At 34.8% G+C, this 18,478-nt stretch overlaps 1 protein-coding gene across 4 annotated transcripts in view; it reads right to left on the bottom strand.

Moving 5' to 3' along the window:
• The window catches only part of HNRNPLL (heterogeneous nuclear ribonucleoprotein L like), a 39,774-nt gene that overhangs the window by 7,921 nt on the left and 13,375 nt on the right, over positions 1-18,478 (bottom strand). For 2 of the 4 annotated variants that reach the window (XM_063695949.1, XM_063695950.1), the window contains 6 exons: positions 14,197-14,434; positions 12,394-12,479; positions 10,610-10,706; positions 10,452-10,524; positions 6,011-6,082; positions 1,750-1,967 (listed from right to left, as the gene is read on the bottom strand). In XM_063695949.1, coding sequence (XP_063552019.1) covers positions 1,750-1,967; positions 6,011-6,082; positions 10,452-10,524; positions 10,610-10,706; positions 12,394-12,479; positions 14,197-14,434 — 784 coding nt within the window. The remainder of the gene's footprint in view (positions 1-1,749; positions 1,968-6,010; positions 6,083-10,451; positions 10,525-10,609; positions 10,707-12,393; positions 12,480-14,196; positions 14,435-18,478) is intronic. The other 2 variants (XM_063695952.1, XM_063695951.1) reach the window with 1 other exon arrangement.

Below are 18,478 nucleotides of genomic sequence, written 5' to 3'. Positions count from 1 at the left end.
GTATTTACACAACAAATGCAACATGGCTTCTATTTCCATCACTTCAACTACCCACTTTAATAGGATATATTACACCTGTACTTGAACAAAACTCAGTCGTAACAGGATTTTTCAGCTTTATTCGAAATCTCTTGTCTTCTCATGGACAAAATTCCTCTCCCTTGATTTAATCCAATGACTATCTACAAATCTAATAGTGACCAAATATACACATTAAATATGTGGTTCTTGTATTGGTAAATCTCCAAAAGAAAGTTAGAAAAAATTAACTATATATGGATCTTTAAAGGATTATGATAGTTTGAGTTCAACGTATCATAACTTATCATTTAAAATGTTTTAAAAACTTGCGAGATGTAGAGTGAAACGGACTAGAATTAGTCAAATAACATACAAAAAATCTAAGTTTTATTAGAAAAAGTAATTTGAGTTTCTAAATCATATGAGACAATTAGTTCACAACACAAAAGACATAGATCTACTAAAGATGTTGATTAAATTGCCTGATTCTGATTGTCTGCATATGTGAAAAGCACAAAAAGAAAATACTCTATAAAGAAAGTTAAAATATACATTAAAGCCTATTTAATTATCAAACATGCATTCCCTCCACTTAACACTTGGGCCTAAGATAGTGTCTGTGTGAAAATAATACTTCTCCCAATGCTACTAAACCTATCCCATGTATTCTTGCCCAGTTACACAAGCATAAGTATCCCATATGTTATCTCCCAGACCAAATGTGGAATTTTTTGTTTTGTTTTGTTTTGTTTTGTTTTTTACTGTGATCAAATGGTTGACAAATTCTTGTTTCAGAATTCTGAAGGGTTGCTTCCTCAGATCAAGAAGCTTTAGAATTAATGAACTAAGAACTAAATGTAGCAACTTTTCAAGCCATGTTCCCCTCCCACACATAGTGACTCACATGCTGCAAGAACTTACTGTTGCAAAGAACACTAAAATCACTTAAAACAGGAAAAAAACACATTACTACAGTACTAAAACTCAAATTAGCAAGTGTTTTTATCAAACTACTGGTAACTTAAGACTACCATTCATTTTCCTAGTTAAATTTTCCATGATTCTTTCAAAAACTATTTATCTCACATTTGTGAGGTATCAATAAATAAAACCTCGCAGATTTGGGGAAAACACAGTTATTTGATAATAAAGTTACAATTATTAAAGACCTTCAAAATATGTAAATTGCTAGACAGAAAGTTTTGGACACATTCTATCAAAGTGGGTCAGTTTCAAATACTGGTTGAGCTAAATGCACATGGTTCCTCCGAAGATAATAGAACCCTGGCATTTAGGAAGCAAGTGCATAAATTCTAGAACTCTTCTGAAATTCACAACTCCTGGCTAGGCTCCGAAGCTTGTTTTTATATATACCCTCCATGAAAGTAACTGCTCTTTCAACATGTTAAATGCTAGAATCTCTTTGAAATGAGATCACCAAAATATAGACTTCAGGCCTCTCATACCATAGTGGTTGATTACTACTGCTTTAGACTTCTTTTTATATTGGTTATTTTAAAAATATTTATAGTGTCAACAACCTATACTTATTACTTATCAACAAAAAACATTTTCCAGAGTTCCTATATAATGGATTTTTAGCTTATGTGGGTCATTACTGAAAGAATTTGGATATTCCTGATACAAGGAGAAGACACATATTTGCACCCTTTTCAGAGTTACCACTGAATATCCTAGCAAAAGAAACCAACATAAAGAGAAACTTACCTTTTCAATATTTCCATATAAGCAGAACAGGTTGAAGACTCTTGAACAATTCATTTTTAGTTGATGTAATCCACTAACCATTACAACTGAACCAGAGGGATTTCCTCCATGCATGTAAGAGGAAGAAGCCTGCGGTAATGGATAAGCAACAAGTTCAGGTGTATCTCGAGAGCCCATTCTGTAACGACTTGGTAAAGGCAATAATGGACCATGGGATCCTATAAAAATGATCAAAATAAATAAATTAGTTAACATATACACATAGTTCTGTTTGTAAATACTTTAGTAGATATACTGCACCACACACAAAAAATAAACTCTTTTAATATTAGTTTGATGTACAAAGAAAACTCAAATGTATGACTATTTCAGTATAACCTGAGGAAAATTAATAAAATCTGTATTCATTTGCACCAGATACAATATATATTGACCTATACCTGCATACACCAGGCTATAAGTTTACATTTTTAAAAAATTATAGTTTAACAAAAAAGACTATGGGGGGGTTAGGAAAATGAATGTAAAATCTGGGGCTACTGTATATAAATTATACCTCAAATTAAAAAAATAAACCTCCTGCCAATGTCTTTTGGAGGAGTAATAATATTACATGTACAGTGAAATCTGGGAAGCTATCTCTACACAGACAAAACAAAAAGAACCTCTTCAGTTCCACTGAAAAGTTGTTTCCTTGAATATATTTTACTATGTACTTTCAGGTTGGTATCTTATTCCCCTAATTCTAATTTAGGAAACTAAAACCCTAGATTTAGTTAATAACTCAACTACACACAGGTGTCTTATTACTCTACAACTTCCATTTTTTTGAAACAGTATCAAGAACCCAGAAGGAAATAATGCCTGAGTATCTAAAACTATTTCAGCAGAAAAACACACACAAATCTATGTCTCTTACATTGAGAATCCTCATTAAGAATCAACTTGCTAACTTTAGAGTAGCTTTAAACAACTTTATCTGTTTTTCCCATCCACAACAGAGCTAACAAAAAATAAAGCTAGAGTGTAGAATGAAAAGAAATGAGGGTGGAGAAACTGACACTCAAAGTAGGCACAGGGCACATTTTACAGCAATAAGAAGAAAGGCAGAGGAATTCAAAAGCAGCAACTAAGATGGAGACATGCAGCTTAGAAACAGAAACCCTACACATCTTAGATGCTCCTAATAATAACAGAAGCGACATCTAGGGTACATGCAAAGGTCCCCCTGATGTGCAAAACCAATCCAAAAACCCAAGTCCTTTCTCTATTTCTCAAGAAGAGTATGTAATGCCACTGAGTTGCACTTGTATATAGGACTAAGGGACAACTGTCATCTATCTACTAAGTGAGTTACTAAGAACTACTAAATTTTGGTATTCATAACATACTATTAGAGCTTATGGTGGACTCCAATTTTCGGTATTCTAACAACAGCTGCCATTCATAACAACACAGTAACACTACCACCAAGCACACACAAACATGGTGTGAATTTCTGCAATTTTAGGGAGGAATACTTTATCAATGTATCATCAGTGTCTTCTTAAATTGGTCACGGATTTCAACTACTCCTTTTATTGGCAATTGGTAGTTTAACAAAACAATCCATATGAGCGACTGTTTAGTAATTAGTTTTTAGGCTGTTTAGTAATTATTTTAGCCTCTAATTTAGACTCTCATACACACACCAAGATTCAAATATCAATTATTCTTATTCCTATTGCAAAAGTACATATACATAATATACTGCCTCCCCGCCACCTACCATTTGCTTGTACAGTAATGACATTTCACTATCATCACACTAAATTTTCTTTTTCATGGAAGTAGAAAGATACATGGTAGACAGGCAGTGGAAACTTTTACTCTATGTATAGTGGCTAAAGTCCAAAACCTCTGAGATCTACTGCCCTAAGTAACAACCAAAATCAGTCCACAAGAATAACTGATGTTTATAATTATGACTTTGAGCCATCATTATTAAATTATCTTATCTATACTATTTAAAGTGTTACCTATATTATTTAAGATAAGAAAAATCAGAAGTCTTTTAAAAGTTTTCTATACTAAATTGATAATAGAAAGGCTGGGTGTTTAAAAAACTAATGCTTCAAATATTTAAAAAACTGATGTGGAAAAATGCTACATAAATGGTATATTAACATCTTGAAGGCATTTTTCATCTTTCAAGCTTTAAAATCTTTGGTCTACAAACCATATCCAAAGATGCTACAAATTAATACACAAACTCTTCTTGAGCTTATAGCAAATAAATCTATATATCAATTTCTGCTACGGTTCAACTATGAAAGCTTCTACCAGTTCATATCATTAAGTCTGGGCTTCCCAAATTAAAAGATGTAAAGAATTGTGATGATTCACATAGATTTCATACTGCTATAATAAACCAATGAATAAACTTAATCTGATGGAATCTATGGGTCCTAAACCATAATTAACTCTTTCTATTCCCTTTCTTATAGTCGTCACATAGGAAAAGGAAAGGTCATCTATAAGGTGATCTCAAAATGCAAGTAAACCTGTTTTGCTGAAGCGCTGATCTGAAGGGATACATTTGTGATTTGCAATATTTATAAACAGGCTCAATATCACTAGCACACATCCCCCATCTTTGCTTTTTCCCCTATTACTCATCTTACTTCTCTTCTCTGCCTCTTTATTCGCTCTCTTTCCTCCCATACCCCAATTCTGCTTACTTCCCTAGAAAAGTGGAACAAATTAACCTCAGATTAAATATCTTAATGGACATAGCTCAGAATGGATACCCCCCTACATAATCCCACCACAACTATCAAAGAATTTCACAATAGGCTTTTTAAAAATAAAAAATTTTGGCAGGGTATATAACATATTTTGTTTATACTATTTTTCGGTAAAATATTTTATAAAGGAAGGCAGACTTACACTAAGAAAAAATCTGTTTCCACACTACTACAGCAGAGTTCCTTGTCCTTCATTTATTCTTTCACAGATTTTTCTAATCCACTTTGGCAAAATATTTAACCAGTTTTTAGCCTTCAGCTCACTGCCATGACTCTACAACTATACCACAAACTTGTAATGGCAAATTTTTTGTAACCCTCCATTATCAAAGTGCAAAAAACACCCAATGTTTTTTACTGCAGGATCAGAACTACCCATACGACCATGTTTATTGTTTACTCTGTTACAGGAATAACTAAGAAAAATAATCAAGGTACACATTCACTAAACCAGCTGTAATGAGATTTTCATTCTACACCACACTTACTGTTTTGACAAAACAGAGATGGTTTCAATCTTTTCTGCCATATAGACTATGGAACCTTGAAGACACACACACACACACACACACAACACAAACACACTACTAGAGTTCAAAAGAAAAACACTAGAAAGTAAGCTAAAACTCACAGCTAAGAATGGTCATTAAAGTAAGTATGTAGGCAATTTGAACCATTTAGGACAACAGGCAATACCAGGTGCTTTTCGGTGACCAACCCCAAGACTACAATATAGCTAATTCTATTTTCTGCCACTTTTAATAGTATTGTGCTTCAACTTTAAAGCACAGAATAGGTAGAGTCAATAACTACCACTAAAAACTAAAGAACATTTTCAAACAATTTACAGCTAGTTAAAAGATTCTACTTATAAGAACAATAGTTTGATACCTAACGTTACCTAATTTTTTCCTGGGGCAGATTATTATTCTAGGTTCCATAATCTTATCAACATAGCAAACAGTAAAAGCTGAGAAGTTTTAAAAGGGGAATAAATATGAACAAATTTAACTGAAACCAAAATACCAGCTATAGAACTATAAGGTGAGTCTAACCAGAAGCATGTTTCCTTTTTGACAAATACCCTATTCTTTCTGCCTTTATTACTCAAAATTCCTCTTTGTTCCTAATTGCTGGAATGAAAGAAAATACACTTACTGAACAATAATTCTTCTTTCTGGTCCTCTTACAAGCCAGAACCCATTAAAAATCAAAACCAAACCAAAATATAATGGCAAAAAAGTATTCAATCCCCAACTAGTAGCTCTCACTTATCTCAAGGATTTTTTTTTTAATCAATATCCTAAGAAAACAAATTTTGGACAACTCCTGGGAGTACATTACAAGGGACTGATCCCATATAAACCAAGGCAGATACGCAGGAAAAATAGACAAGAAATGTGCCATACTTCATCAGAAATGCAGCAAGTCAAACAGTTCATCTATACTACCTTCCTTCTACCTTGACAACTTACCATAGCCATCATGTCTAAACGAAGAAGGGTGTTCTCCCAAAATGGCTTGTCTCTGGCGACCCTTTCCTCTATCTGACACAAAAGTAGAAACATGGTTTTAACAATTTTGACCCAAGTACTTAACAGAGTTCTCAGATGGGAAACACCCATTCAAAACATCCAATACAACAATTCATACAAGAAATACGATTCCTGGTTAACTTTAAACATCCATTCATATCCAATTTAAACACAACACCAAGAGTGTAAAAAATTAATTCCATCTAACAAATTCCACTTAACTTGAATATATCTTTTTGGCAAATGCCAAATACAATCACACTTTCAAATTTAAGGAAGAATGGATACTTTTCAGAAAGTGAATGTACACAATGCTAGAAGTTTGACACTGTACAGAAGTTTTTACCAATACATGTCTTTAAAACAAGCTTTAAGTGCAGTACTTTTGAAAGACAGTACCTGAATCATACTATTAGCTTCAACAGCAACACATTTTCAAAGTGGGCTTCTTTCAAGAAGTTTCAGCATAAGCCAACAACAACCTGTATTACATGGTTTCACAATCAGTAAACACAGAGTATTTTATAAGTATATGCACATATTTACAAACACCTGACTTGAGAGCTGAAAATGTTCACATCACTGACTCATATTATATCATGAATAGGTCATTGTCTATTGACCATAACACCAGGTAGGACTATGAGCAACCCCAAACTTTAAAGATGCCAAGATAAAGCTAACCAAGGGGGCTACATTATTGGATGAGAATACTACAATACTCTAAAGGATAATTTTTATTCTAGCTACATTTTCAGAAAAGGCATGCCAATTTTCCCAAATCTAATTAGAGACATCAACAAAAAAATTATAAGTTTCTAAAATAGCACCTCCTATGTTAGTAAATTTTAAAAATCATTATACAATACTTTTAGAAAGTTTGCTGATGAAATTACAGTGCCCAATAAGATTTTTAAAAATATGTATCTTAAGACTCTGGTCATTCTAATCCTTGAAAATTCAGAGAGGCTTTACCTATATCCTTAGTCACCTAAACAAATGAGGTTTATGGGAGATGAGAAATACTTTAATTTTCACTTCAGTCTAGAGAAGTAGAGTTTTAATCACCTATTCCAAGTTATTGTGGCATTGAAAGGGACTGAGGCCATCTAGTTTAACTTTTATTCAATGTAAAAATTCTCTTTACATCATCTCTGTAAGTTGGGACCATTTAGCTTCTGCTTACCCAAAACCAATAAGATTTCCAGATAGCCCTAAATTGTGAGAAAATGAATTTTTATACTGTATACAAATTGATCCTCTACCCATATTCTACCCCATTTAGGGCCTTACAGACTTAGTCGTTGTCCAAAACCTCTTCTAAATGCTCGAGAAGTTATTATGACTGTCCCCCCGACCCCATTTCCCCAAAGTCATTTCTTCTTCAATCCTAACATTCACAGTTCCTTCTACCACATGGCTTCTAACGTCTCTCATCATGCAAGTCTCACTCCTTTTGAGCCAATCTAGCCTACTAATCCATTCTGTTAATGTTCCTCTGCTTAAGCATATGCCATCAAACACTAAATACAAATCCTTACCTGACCTAGGAATCTTAAAACCACAACCATAATGTCTTCATGACTCAGTTTTATTGATACAGTTAACAGTGTGCTATAAAGGAAACAGAACTGGGTTGGGAATCAGATGATTCTAACTTAAACCACTAATTTGCTGTATAGTCACAGAAACAATTTTCATTCATAAATGAAGGAGTTAGAGTAGATTATCTTCCAAGGTATCTTTCAGCCAAACATTCTCATTAATAATTCACTTCTAAATGACGAGTTAATGGGTACAGCACACCAGCATGTCACATGTATACATATGTAACCTGCACATTGTGCCCATGTACCCTAAAACTTAAAGTATAATAATAAAACAAAATAAAATAATTTAAAAATTAATAATAATTCACTTCATTTGAAGTATTCACTGCGTAACAGGTCACTTTGTAAAACAGAAGTGAGCAGAAAGTTGAACACTAAATATATCAGTTTCTAAACAGTGGTAAGCTTTCCTAGAGTCAAATGATCTGATGGAAGCTGTGAACATTCTCCCCAAAAAGATGCACCTATCTACTACAGGTTCTAAGATTTCTGGGGGGGGGTTCCCTGGCGTCCTGGTTAGGGATTCTTTACACTAAAATGTAATTCAAGCTGAAAAGGGCTTTGAAAAAAGTGAGGGTATGTTTTTAAAAAAGCTTTTATTTTTTTTTTGGTTAAAAAAAAATGTTATGAAGGTCTTTATTTGGGGATAGCAACCTAACAGTTTCAATAGCTATCAACTTGAGTGCAAGTTAAGAGCTCTACAGAAACAAAAACATAAACTGTTATGGTCTCGCAAGACAAATATCTGTAAGGAATTAGAAAACAAAAAATTTTCCTTCAAAGCATAAACTAAAAACGTTTTACGTGCTTTAATTATATTTCACTATTCACATATATACCTTATACATTTCTAAACTTATCTGACTAGAATTATATGAAGAACTAACCTCAGCTGGCTTTGTGTAAACGTCAGACCTTTTAAAAGAACAGATGTAAACACTATTAAAATAAGCTTATCTACACCTGTTTAAAGAGCCCCTGAGAAAAATGCAACCACAACTATTTCAAATGAGATTTTTTTAAAAAAACAAAACCGAGTGGTCAATAACTGTAAATTGACAGAAGTGAGACATTTCTCATCAACCAGTTGTCTGGTTGTTTCAGTGCTAAGGATGTGCTTTCTAATACTGACATCAACTGTACCAACCCAAGGCCAAGCAGATTTCCATACGTAGTGAAAAACATGGGGTCTAGCCAAAGCTGCATTACAAAACAAACCTATTTGCAATTTCATGCATAAGGCAAGATGATTTCCTGGGAATTGAGAGTTAAAGGAGCCAATCATCTAAAAGTCCTAAATATGCAAACATGCAAAAGATCAATCATCACATTGTCTTTTTCTTTTTGCTAGAGTACATGCACTATAGAGTACCCACTCCCCAAGGTATTTTGTATGCCATAAAATTTTTTTCTAGTTACTGACTTTTACAGACATACTCATCTTGAGCTTTTCCAACCTGTAGTTCAAACACTGATATTGTAGTTAAGATGTAGCCAATACTGCAGCCCCCTTGTTTTTACAAGATCCACATTTTAATTTGTATATTCCAGAATTGCCACACAGTTAGTTGAACAATTTTATCAGTCAAATTTATCCTCATGAAATCTAGCACTTATAGGTGAAGATGCATCTCAAATGAAATGCTCTTATTTTCAGATTTATCAAGTTTAAAGATATTCTATCTTGAACAGACATGTTACTTTCACCTACATTTGAAATGTCAAAATTTCTAGTTACACAAATTGACAGTGATAACCTTAAACTGTTACAAAAAGTGACAACTTATAAACAGCCACTTTACAAAAATCAAACCACACAGAAGAACGTCTTTCACGTATAATGCACCTTTTCATTATGTTAGAATTTCTGTTCAGTGACCACAATTGAGAAAAAAACAAAAAATTTAAAAAGTAAACAATGCAGCAAGTGTGCACCTTTCTAATCCTTTTATTTTTACTATCTGTGTGGATTGGTTGAGCATTATCAATTCCCAAGACCTGTTAATAAACTGGTCCTGGTTATTTGCCAATTAACAATTTGAATCTAAGCTGCAAACAGTCACAGTAATGGGCATTAAGATTTACAACATTGCAGATGAAGTCTAGTTTCCGTTAGTGGAAAGTCTTAAATTCTACAACTGAAACCTTAAGGGAAATCAGACCAATATATACATACAACTTGTATAAATGGGCACAGTCTATCATGGTGTTCATCCCATGCAATTCTGAAGTACTGTTAAGTGTCCTCCTTTAAAAACTTGGGGTGATGGTGCATGCAGTATGCAGTCAAGGTGAATTGCGAGTCTGAGTTTTTCAGAGGGCTTTTTGCTGATGCCGATGTTGTGCATGATGAAGTGTAGAGTCAGCCTGCTGGAGTCCTCTATCCTTCTTAATGCCTCGTCCAGCTTGGGGGAAAGTCCTTTCCATAGAGAAGCAGTGTGCAAGTTTGCAGTTTGTAAGAAATATTCTGAATCAGTTTCCTCTCCTCCAAAGAGAGAGAGCTGCTTGGAGAAATGCAAGTCCTTGAACTGCGGGCGTGCCTGAATGTGTGGGCTCCTTGTTGAACTAAATATAAATAGCTCAGTACATACCAGTAGGGGGCACTAATGTTCAAGGTTATTTTCCAGCATTACATGGCCTTTTGCAACAAAAGCATTCATCAACAAGGTTTTCATTTGAATTAACTAGCTCATCTCAGGAAAAAAGAATCTAACTGCATATAAGAATTTGTCAGCAGATTAAGTACATTCTAAAATGTATAAAATACCTACCTCGTCTTCCCAAATATGGTTTAGTGTAGTCCCAACTGTCATTGTCATTCCTAATAACATTTAGACGAGTTGGCTGTTAAGATTGAAAATAATGTAAGTTCAAACTGTATATCCAAAGCATAAATATTTCTTGGGTAGGGTGTTGAAAAAATATTTACCCGTGCATATTCAATTTTTAGTGTGCAACATCCAGCATATATATCAGCTCCATTGAGTGCTGCTTTAGCTTTCTGGGCACAAAGGACTGATTCAAACATAAGCTCTATTAAGGAAATTCGGTTTAAGGTATCTGATACTTAATCATTATTCACTCCCAAAGGACACGATTGAAAATAATCAGAAGTAGCTCTTTTACTTCTGGAAATGTTTTACCAATTTCAGGATGAATTTTAAGAGAATTTTTTGTTTTGTTTTGTTTTGTTTTTGAGACGGAGTCTTGCTCTATCACCAGGCTGGAGTGCAGTGGCGCGACCTGGGCTCAATGCAACCTTCACCTCCCGGGTTCAAGCAATTCTCCTGCCTCAGCCTCCCAAGTAGCTGGGACTACAGGTGTGTGCCACCGCACCCGGCTAATTTTTAATTTTTTTAGTAGATACGGGGTTTCACCATGTTGACCAGGATTGTCTCGATCTCTTGACTTCGTGATCCGCCCGCCTCGGCCTCCCAAAGTGCTGGGATCACAGACGTGAGTCACTGCGCCTGGCCAGGAGAATTTATTTTTAAGATCAAGGGTGGCTGGGCACAGTTGCTCATGCCTGTAATCCCAGCACTTTGGGAGGCTGAACCAGGTGAACAGCCTGAGCTCAGGAGTTCGAGACCAGCCTGGCCAACATGGTGAAGCCCCATCTCTACTAAAAATACAAAAATTAGCTGGGTGTGGTGGCAGGTGCCTGTCATCCCAGCTACTTGGGAGGCTGAGACAGGGGAATCACTTGACCACCCTGGGCAACAACAAGCGAAACTCCGTCTTAAAAAAAAAAAAAAAAAAAAATCAAGGGCACCAAAGAAAACATAATACAACCAAACTATCTATCTTAATTCTTTTAGGTCATCATTAGTACTTTATAAATCGGAAAGCAGAGGAGATAATGGAGCATGGTCCCATTCCCTAGCAAAGGACAACTTGCAACCTTGAAACAGAAAAGATTTTACTCTTTAAGAAAAACATTACAAAGAGCCAAAGTAATACAAAACAAATACATGATTTTTACATATTTCTGAGAAGGCAGAGTTTTATAATACTCTATCTAAAATTTTATCAGTTTTTAAAAAAATTACTTAAGTCCATAATCTTAAAAAAATAAAATCACAAAGGTATATAAGGTAAAAAAACAAAGATAAAAACATAAGTCCCTTGCCGGAAGTAAGCACTATTAAAGAGTTTGCTGTATATCCCTACCTTCTTCTATGCATACACATGCACACGTAGGTTGGGGTTTTCTCTTTATTATTATTATTTAAGATGGGTCCAGCTTGGGGGAAAGTGTATTATCTATACTATTTTGTAACTTGCTCTTCTTACTCAACGTGTGACAAATTTAACATAAAGAAGTTTTTACATAAACCATTACCATTTTAAAGGTTCAATAAAAAAAGGTAAGATTTTACTGACTCTAAAGTTTTGGTACTTCCAAACTACTTTAAGAGGGAGTCAGTAAAGTTCACTTAGGATAAATTCCAAAATAGTACAAGTGTACATATCTTCAAATAGTGTTATTTAACAGCGTAAAAAGGAAGCACTAGATTGCTTTCTGGTAGCAAGTTATTCTTATCATAAATAGTAAAATTCCCTACGAGTACTGCAGTTTCATTTTTTAAATCTAAGTCACGTAGATTTTTGTGAGAGGACAAAGTAAACACCACTTGTCTAGAAATGCTTAAGCCAGAAAAAATAAGATCCGTATGAATTACACATCAATAAAAATTTACAAATAAAGGATATTCAACCATTGCTTGTATCCCATTTCTCTTGAATATAACAATACGTTGCACTTTGCCAACAGGGTTGCATACAGTATATAAAACATCCTATGAAGGAAAAGAAAAAGATTTCTTCACACTTTACATCTGAAAAAACATTAAAGCTATACTTCGTTTTATTTTACCTAAAAACCATCAACTGTCAAGATGTCATTTCTATTGATTAATAAAATTAATTTTTTAAATTATTACTTTTTTTTTGAGACAGGGTCTCACACTGTTGCCTAGGCTAGAGTGCAGTGGCACGATCACAGTTCCCTACAGCCCTGACTTCCCAGGCTGAAACGATCTCCCGCCTCAGCCTCCCGAGTAGCTGAGACTTCAAGGCATGCACCACCACACAAGGTTAATTTTTTCATTTTCTGTAGAGACAGAGTCTCACTATGTTGTCCAGGCTGTCTCAAACTCCTGAGCTCAAGGGATCCTACTACCTCAGTCTCCTAAAGTACTAAGATTATAGGTATGAGCCACCATGCTGGCCTAAAATTATTATACTTTAATAGATCTTAAGGTATTTCTTCACCTACACAATACACCCACATTAAAGAAGTTCCAATGGAACATTTGGAAAGCACTGTCACCTATTTTATCTCCTAAATGAATCCTCAATTTTTATTTTCTTAACAGGTGACTAAAATAACTTCTGATGATATAAAATTAATAAACCAAAACTATAATCAATGAATATTTTTTCCAAATGTGACACTGAAATGTTTAATATTATAATCACTTGTGTTATAGTAATAAATATGTATTAAGAAATAATATTAGAACAACTCTGGTACTCATTTTTCAAGGGACAATGGCCATAAAGAAAAGACCCAAGGAAGACCATACAGTTACATGTCACTAAACAAGACGCCTGAGTCATCTAAGAATCTAAATACCTACTTAGAAGTAATTATTCAACTATCAAGAAATTTCTTGAGCATCTATAATTTACACAGATGCATTGTTACACACCAGAGATATAACAAAAAACAGAGTACCTACACTAGATTAGTTATATGTTTTCCCAACACCGAATATTATAAATATATTACTATATATTAATAAGTCTATATTTAAAATACAAAATGTCTAATTAAATCTAAAGAATATCTTATGCTTTAAGTTTATGTCCCAATACCATATGCCCAGACTACATATGATACCAACTGAAGTTTCCCTTACTGTGATGTTCCTCTATTCATTACAAAAATTAAGTGTCTGTGTTACTAGCTTATTATGAAACAGCATGTGAGTAGGAAGAAAACTAGTTCTGGAAACAAATCCTTTTTAAAACTTCTACCAATAACACTTTTCAAAAGAGTAAAGAAGCAGGGAATTTAAAGTAAATCAAAGACAGATTTTTAACAAGCTATTGCAAAATAGTTCATAATGATATGTGCATCTTACCATAACATGGGATTCTGTCACTACCTAGTAGATGCTCTTATATATATGCTGGCATATGCGTGACAGAGATTTTTTGAACGATTTCAAACAAGTCTGTCTATAATTCCTTATTATCGAAAACAGAACTGGTACTGATTATACATTAAAAATTTCAATGTGCCTATTTAATTATGACAACTGTGCTTATCTTTTTAACTATAGTGCTCAGCATTTTTTCTTTGTTCATTAAACTTGTTAAGATTAATTTTCAAAATTAAAAAAACTATTTTCTAGTATCTAGATGGCAATGAAAAAACTACAGATCAGTCACTCTGGAGGCAAATTGCAAAATCACTTTTAATTTCATTTGTCATACTAAAACACATACCACTGTAATTGGATAAAGCGGATTCTGAATTGAGAGCAGAAGAACTTTGTTGCCTCCTGATGGATCATCAGTATTTCCTGGCCGAGTGATCCTTTTGCTTGTAGAATAGTTGAAAAAAGCCTGTTGACCAGCAATGTACACGGGTTCATCTGCAGCAAATGTCACACATTCTTTGGCACTATCTATGTTTTCAAATTCCACTAGAGCCTGTCGTTTAAATGGCATCATCATCACATAGCTGAAAAGGGAGAAAAGGAGGAAACACACAAACACAGCAAGTTCCGTTAACATTATTTGTCCTCAATTAAGTAAAAGCAGACTTTAATAAAAATGTGACAAATCCCACAGTATTCTTCACTACCTGTGTCCAATGTAAGTCAACTTTTTTTTCTTTTTTGAGACGGAGTCTTTCTCTGTCGCCCAGGCTGGAGTGCAGTGGCGCGATCTAGGCTCACTGCAAGCTCTGCCTCCCGGGCTCACGCCATTCTCCTGCCTCAGCCTCCTTAGTATCTGGGACTACAGGTGCCCGCCACCAGGCCCGGCTAATTTTTTATACTTTCAGTAGAGACAGGGTTTCCCCATGTTAGCCAGGATGGTCTCGATCTCCTGACCTTGTGATCTGCCCACCTCGGCCTCCCAAAGTGCTGGGATTATAGGCATGAGGTAAGTCAACTCTTAAATCATCCGAAGAACTGTGGTACAACAGGTAGATGTACACATATGAAAGCTTATCTCCCAGTGATAAGTTTATCTACCTCATGACCTCCTCAAAAACAATTATCTGTTTTTAGTTACTAACAAGACAACCCAGTTTATTCTTTGGGGTGCTACTCCGAAGCAGTATTAGAAAATTTCAAAGACACAGACACCAACGCAGATCAAACTCAACAGAAGGTTGGCAGACAGAATCCCTACTTAACAGCAGAAACTACTACCTCTCTTGAATTTTCTTGAATAAACATCCATACTAATAGCTAAGAACTGACTATACTTTTAAAACAGAGATAAATATAAATGGAAGCAACCACAGACTGACCAAAGTTCCAAAGTTCATATAAATAATCTCCTCCAAAACATTTTAATACTAACCATCCATAAAAAATATTCATTAGAATACGGCAATCATGAGTGTCTATGAGCAGGAGGGTAAGATGTTTACTTTTCAAAGTATATTCTTTACTAGAGAGACAAACGAAGCAGCCAAAAAAACCCCAAAATATAATACAGTACGTTCTTTTTGGAGGAGATATATTTTAATACAGGAAATGAAGAATTAAAAAGATATATTTTAATACAGGAAATGAAGAATAAGAAAGGAAGGAAGAGTTGAAGACAGAAATCACAGCACCTGGATCACAATGGGGGAAGCATGTCCTCTATTCACAGGAACAAGAACCTTAAAAATGCTTTAAAATACAATTAAGTGGTTTTCGTAATAGCAGAAGGCCAAAGAAATGTCGGGTCCGGTACTCAATGACATCACTGTTTCTCAATCAGGCATCCAGGACCTACTGCTACACTATGGAAACTAACAAATGGTACAGTATTAACAAGAAAGAAACAGATCACCTTACAGCCTGGCAAATTATTATTATAATAAATGTCAGCTTCCTCATTTATAAAACTCGGAGAATTGTCAAGATTAGAGTTACTACATACAAACTCTAAGCGGATTGCCTTGCACATTGTACACCCTCAATAAAAGGTAACTATTACTGTATTATTATTATTTTTTAACATATCGTGCCTCATTCATCTTTCTGTCCTCAGAAGCTAGAAACAGAGCCTAGCACATATTTGTTAATCTAGGGGACTTATTAGTTTTCCCCACCCGTATCATTCAAAATTAAAGAAGTACAAAAACAAGGTGTTGAATTTAAAAGTGCAAGATATAAATCCCAGGAGACATTCCTTTTAGAAACACAGACGCTTCACTGAAGTTCTAAAGTCTTGCACATGAAAAATAGAAAATGCTGGTATCAGGTCTATGCTAAAGAAATTCAAGAAGAAAAAATCTTCTTTCACAAAACAAAAAAGTTGGTTTAATATCTAAATGTATTACTAAGTTTATGTTATTACGCTAATAACGCCGCATGAAAACAGAAAATTATAAAGGTACTGATATGGTTTGGCTCTGTGTCCCCATCCAAACCTCGTACTGAATTGTGATCGCCGGTGTAGGAAGTGGGGCCTAGTAGGAGGTGATTGGCTCATGGGGGTGGTTTCTAATGGCTTAGCACTATCCCCCTAGCGCTGTCTCCTGACAGAGTTCTCACAAGATCTGGTTGTTTGACAGTGTGTGACACCTGCCCCTTTGTGTGCGCGCTCTCTCTCCTTCTCTCTTTTTTTCTCTCTCTCTCTCCTGCTGGCTAGGTAAAGATGTGCGTACTTCCCCTTCACCTTTTGCCATGATTCTAAGTTTTCTGAGGCCACCCCAGAAGCAGAAGACTGTATAGCCTGCAGAACCGTGAGCCAATTAAACCTCTTTTCTTTATAAATTACCCACTCTCAAATACGTCTTTATAGCAATATAGCAATGTAACAACAAACTAATACAGGTACAGAAGTAAATTATTTATTGGCCTGTTATAGACTTAGTAAATTTGCTTTCTGTGATTAAAATAAGTGAGCTGGCTAGGCACGGTGGCTCATGCCTGTAATCCCAGCACTTTGGGAGGCGGAGGTGGGTGGATCACAAGGTCAGGAGTTCAAGGCCAGCCTGGCCAAGATGGTGAAACCCTGTCTCTACTAAAAATACAAAAAATTAGCCAGGCACGGTGGCAGGCGCCTGTAATCCCAGCTACTTGGGAGGCTGAGGCAGGAGAATCGCTTGAACTTGGAGGGCAGAGGTTGCAGTGAGCCAAGATCGTGCCACTGCACCAGCTTGGGTGACAGAGTGAAACTCCGTCTCAAAAAAAAAAAAAAAAAAAGGGTGAGCTAAAAGCACAACTTAAAAGTGAAGGTTACCCAGAAAAGTAGCATCAATGAAGATAAAGAAAAAATTAAAATGTTTTATTTTCCTTTTTACTGCCAATATTCAATATAAAAAAACTAAAATGTTACAGACATTTTAGCATGTGCTTAAATTGTTTTTTGAAAATCTTTAAAACGCACTCATATGAAACCAGGTGTGGTGGCTTGTGCCTATAGTCCCAGCTACTCAGGAAGCTGAAAGTGGGAAGATTGCTTGAGCCCAGGAGTTCAAAAAAATAAAAAAAAAAGGTATTAATACGAGAAAGAGTGGGAGATCAAAGAGAGAAAAGGCTAAAGAAACAAAAAAGCTAAGGGACATGGTAGGATCAATGCTTTTAACTCCATCAATTTAAAAATCTTTACTAATTTCTAAATAAAAACATAGGAGAAGACAACAGATTTAGTGCACAAACTGTGTCCTCCCAAATGTTGTATTGTAAAACTAATCATTTCCTAATATCTCCTTTAATGGGAGAGAAGGGGAAAAAGAAATACAACATATATTTTAAATACTCTTATACTCTTGATTATAATGCATACAGTATAGAAAAATAACAAAAGTTTAAAAATACAAGCAATTTTATCCTGACACAACACAACCATTTTTAGTATCTTGTTATATTTTCCTCTGAGCTTCTTACCTATGCATCTAGTTTTTATATATAAGCTTACTACATACTGAACTTGGTGATTCACCATTTTAATATAAGCAGTTTCTGTACTGTTTATAATCCCACACATTCCATTAAATAAAGGGAAAGTTTCCAAACTGTAACATTTTGAAGCAAAATTTCTATTGGAAGCTGTTCAAGGTTCTTTCAGCCTTAATAGCAGCCACCTCTTATGCAAGTTCATTTCATACAACTGAAACTCCTATTACACCTATTTATGCCAATTAAGCTCTTAATTACACACTAATTTGTTCCAATTATTTCAGACTTTTCTATCCACATAACTACCAATCTTGAGGGCAAAATGACGCAAATTAACTGAATGACATTCACATACGGTAGACTTTACCAGAGACTAAGTATCAAATCACAATTTTAGAGTCTAAAAATGCAAAGGTCACCAGGAGTAATTCAAATTACTAACTTAAAATAGTTCTATTTCTTTAATTCCTAACCTTCATGTCATGGTACTAATTAACATCAAAATAGTTACTGCTTCCCAAAGTTTCCATTTATATTTGCTCATCAACTTGTTTTCTGACATCTGCCTAAGAAAATAAATTGTAAAGCCCTAAATATACAAGAATAGAGGAAAAATAAACCACAGACACCCACCTCTTTATAATTCCATAGGACAA

The sequence above is a fragment of the Gorilla gorilla genome, chromosome 12, assembly GCF_029281585.2.
Source record: "Gorilla gorilla gorilla isolate KB3781 chromosome 12, NHGRI_mGorGor1-v2.1_pri, whole genome shotgun sequence".
Taxonomy (NCBI): Eukaryota; Metazoa; Chordata; class Mammalia; order Primates; family Hominidae; genus Gorilla; species Gorilla gorilla.
This window is presented reverse-complemented; position numbering and strand designations above follow the sequence as displayed.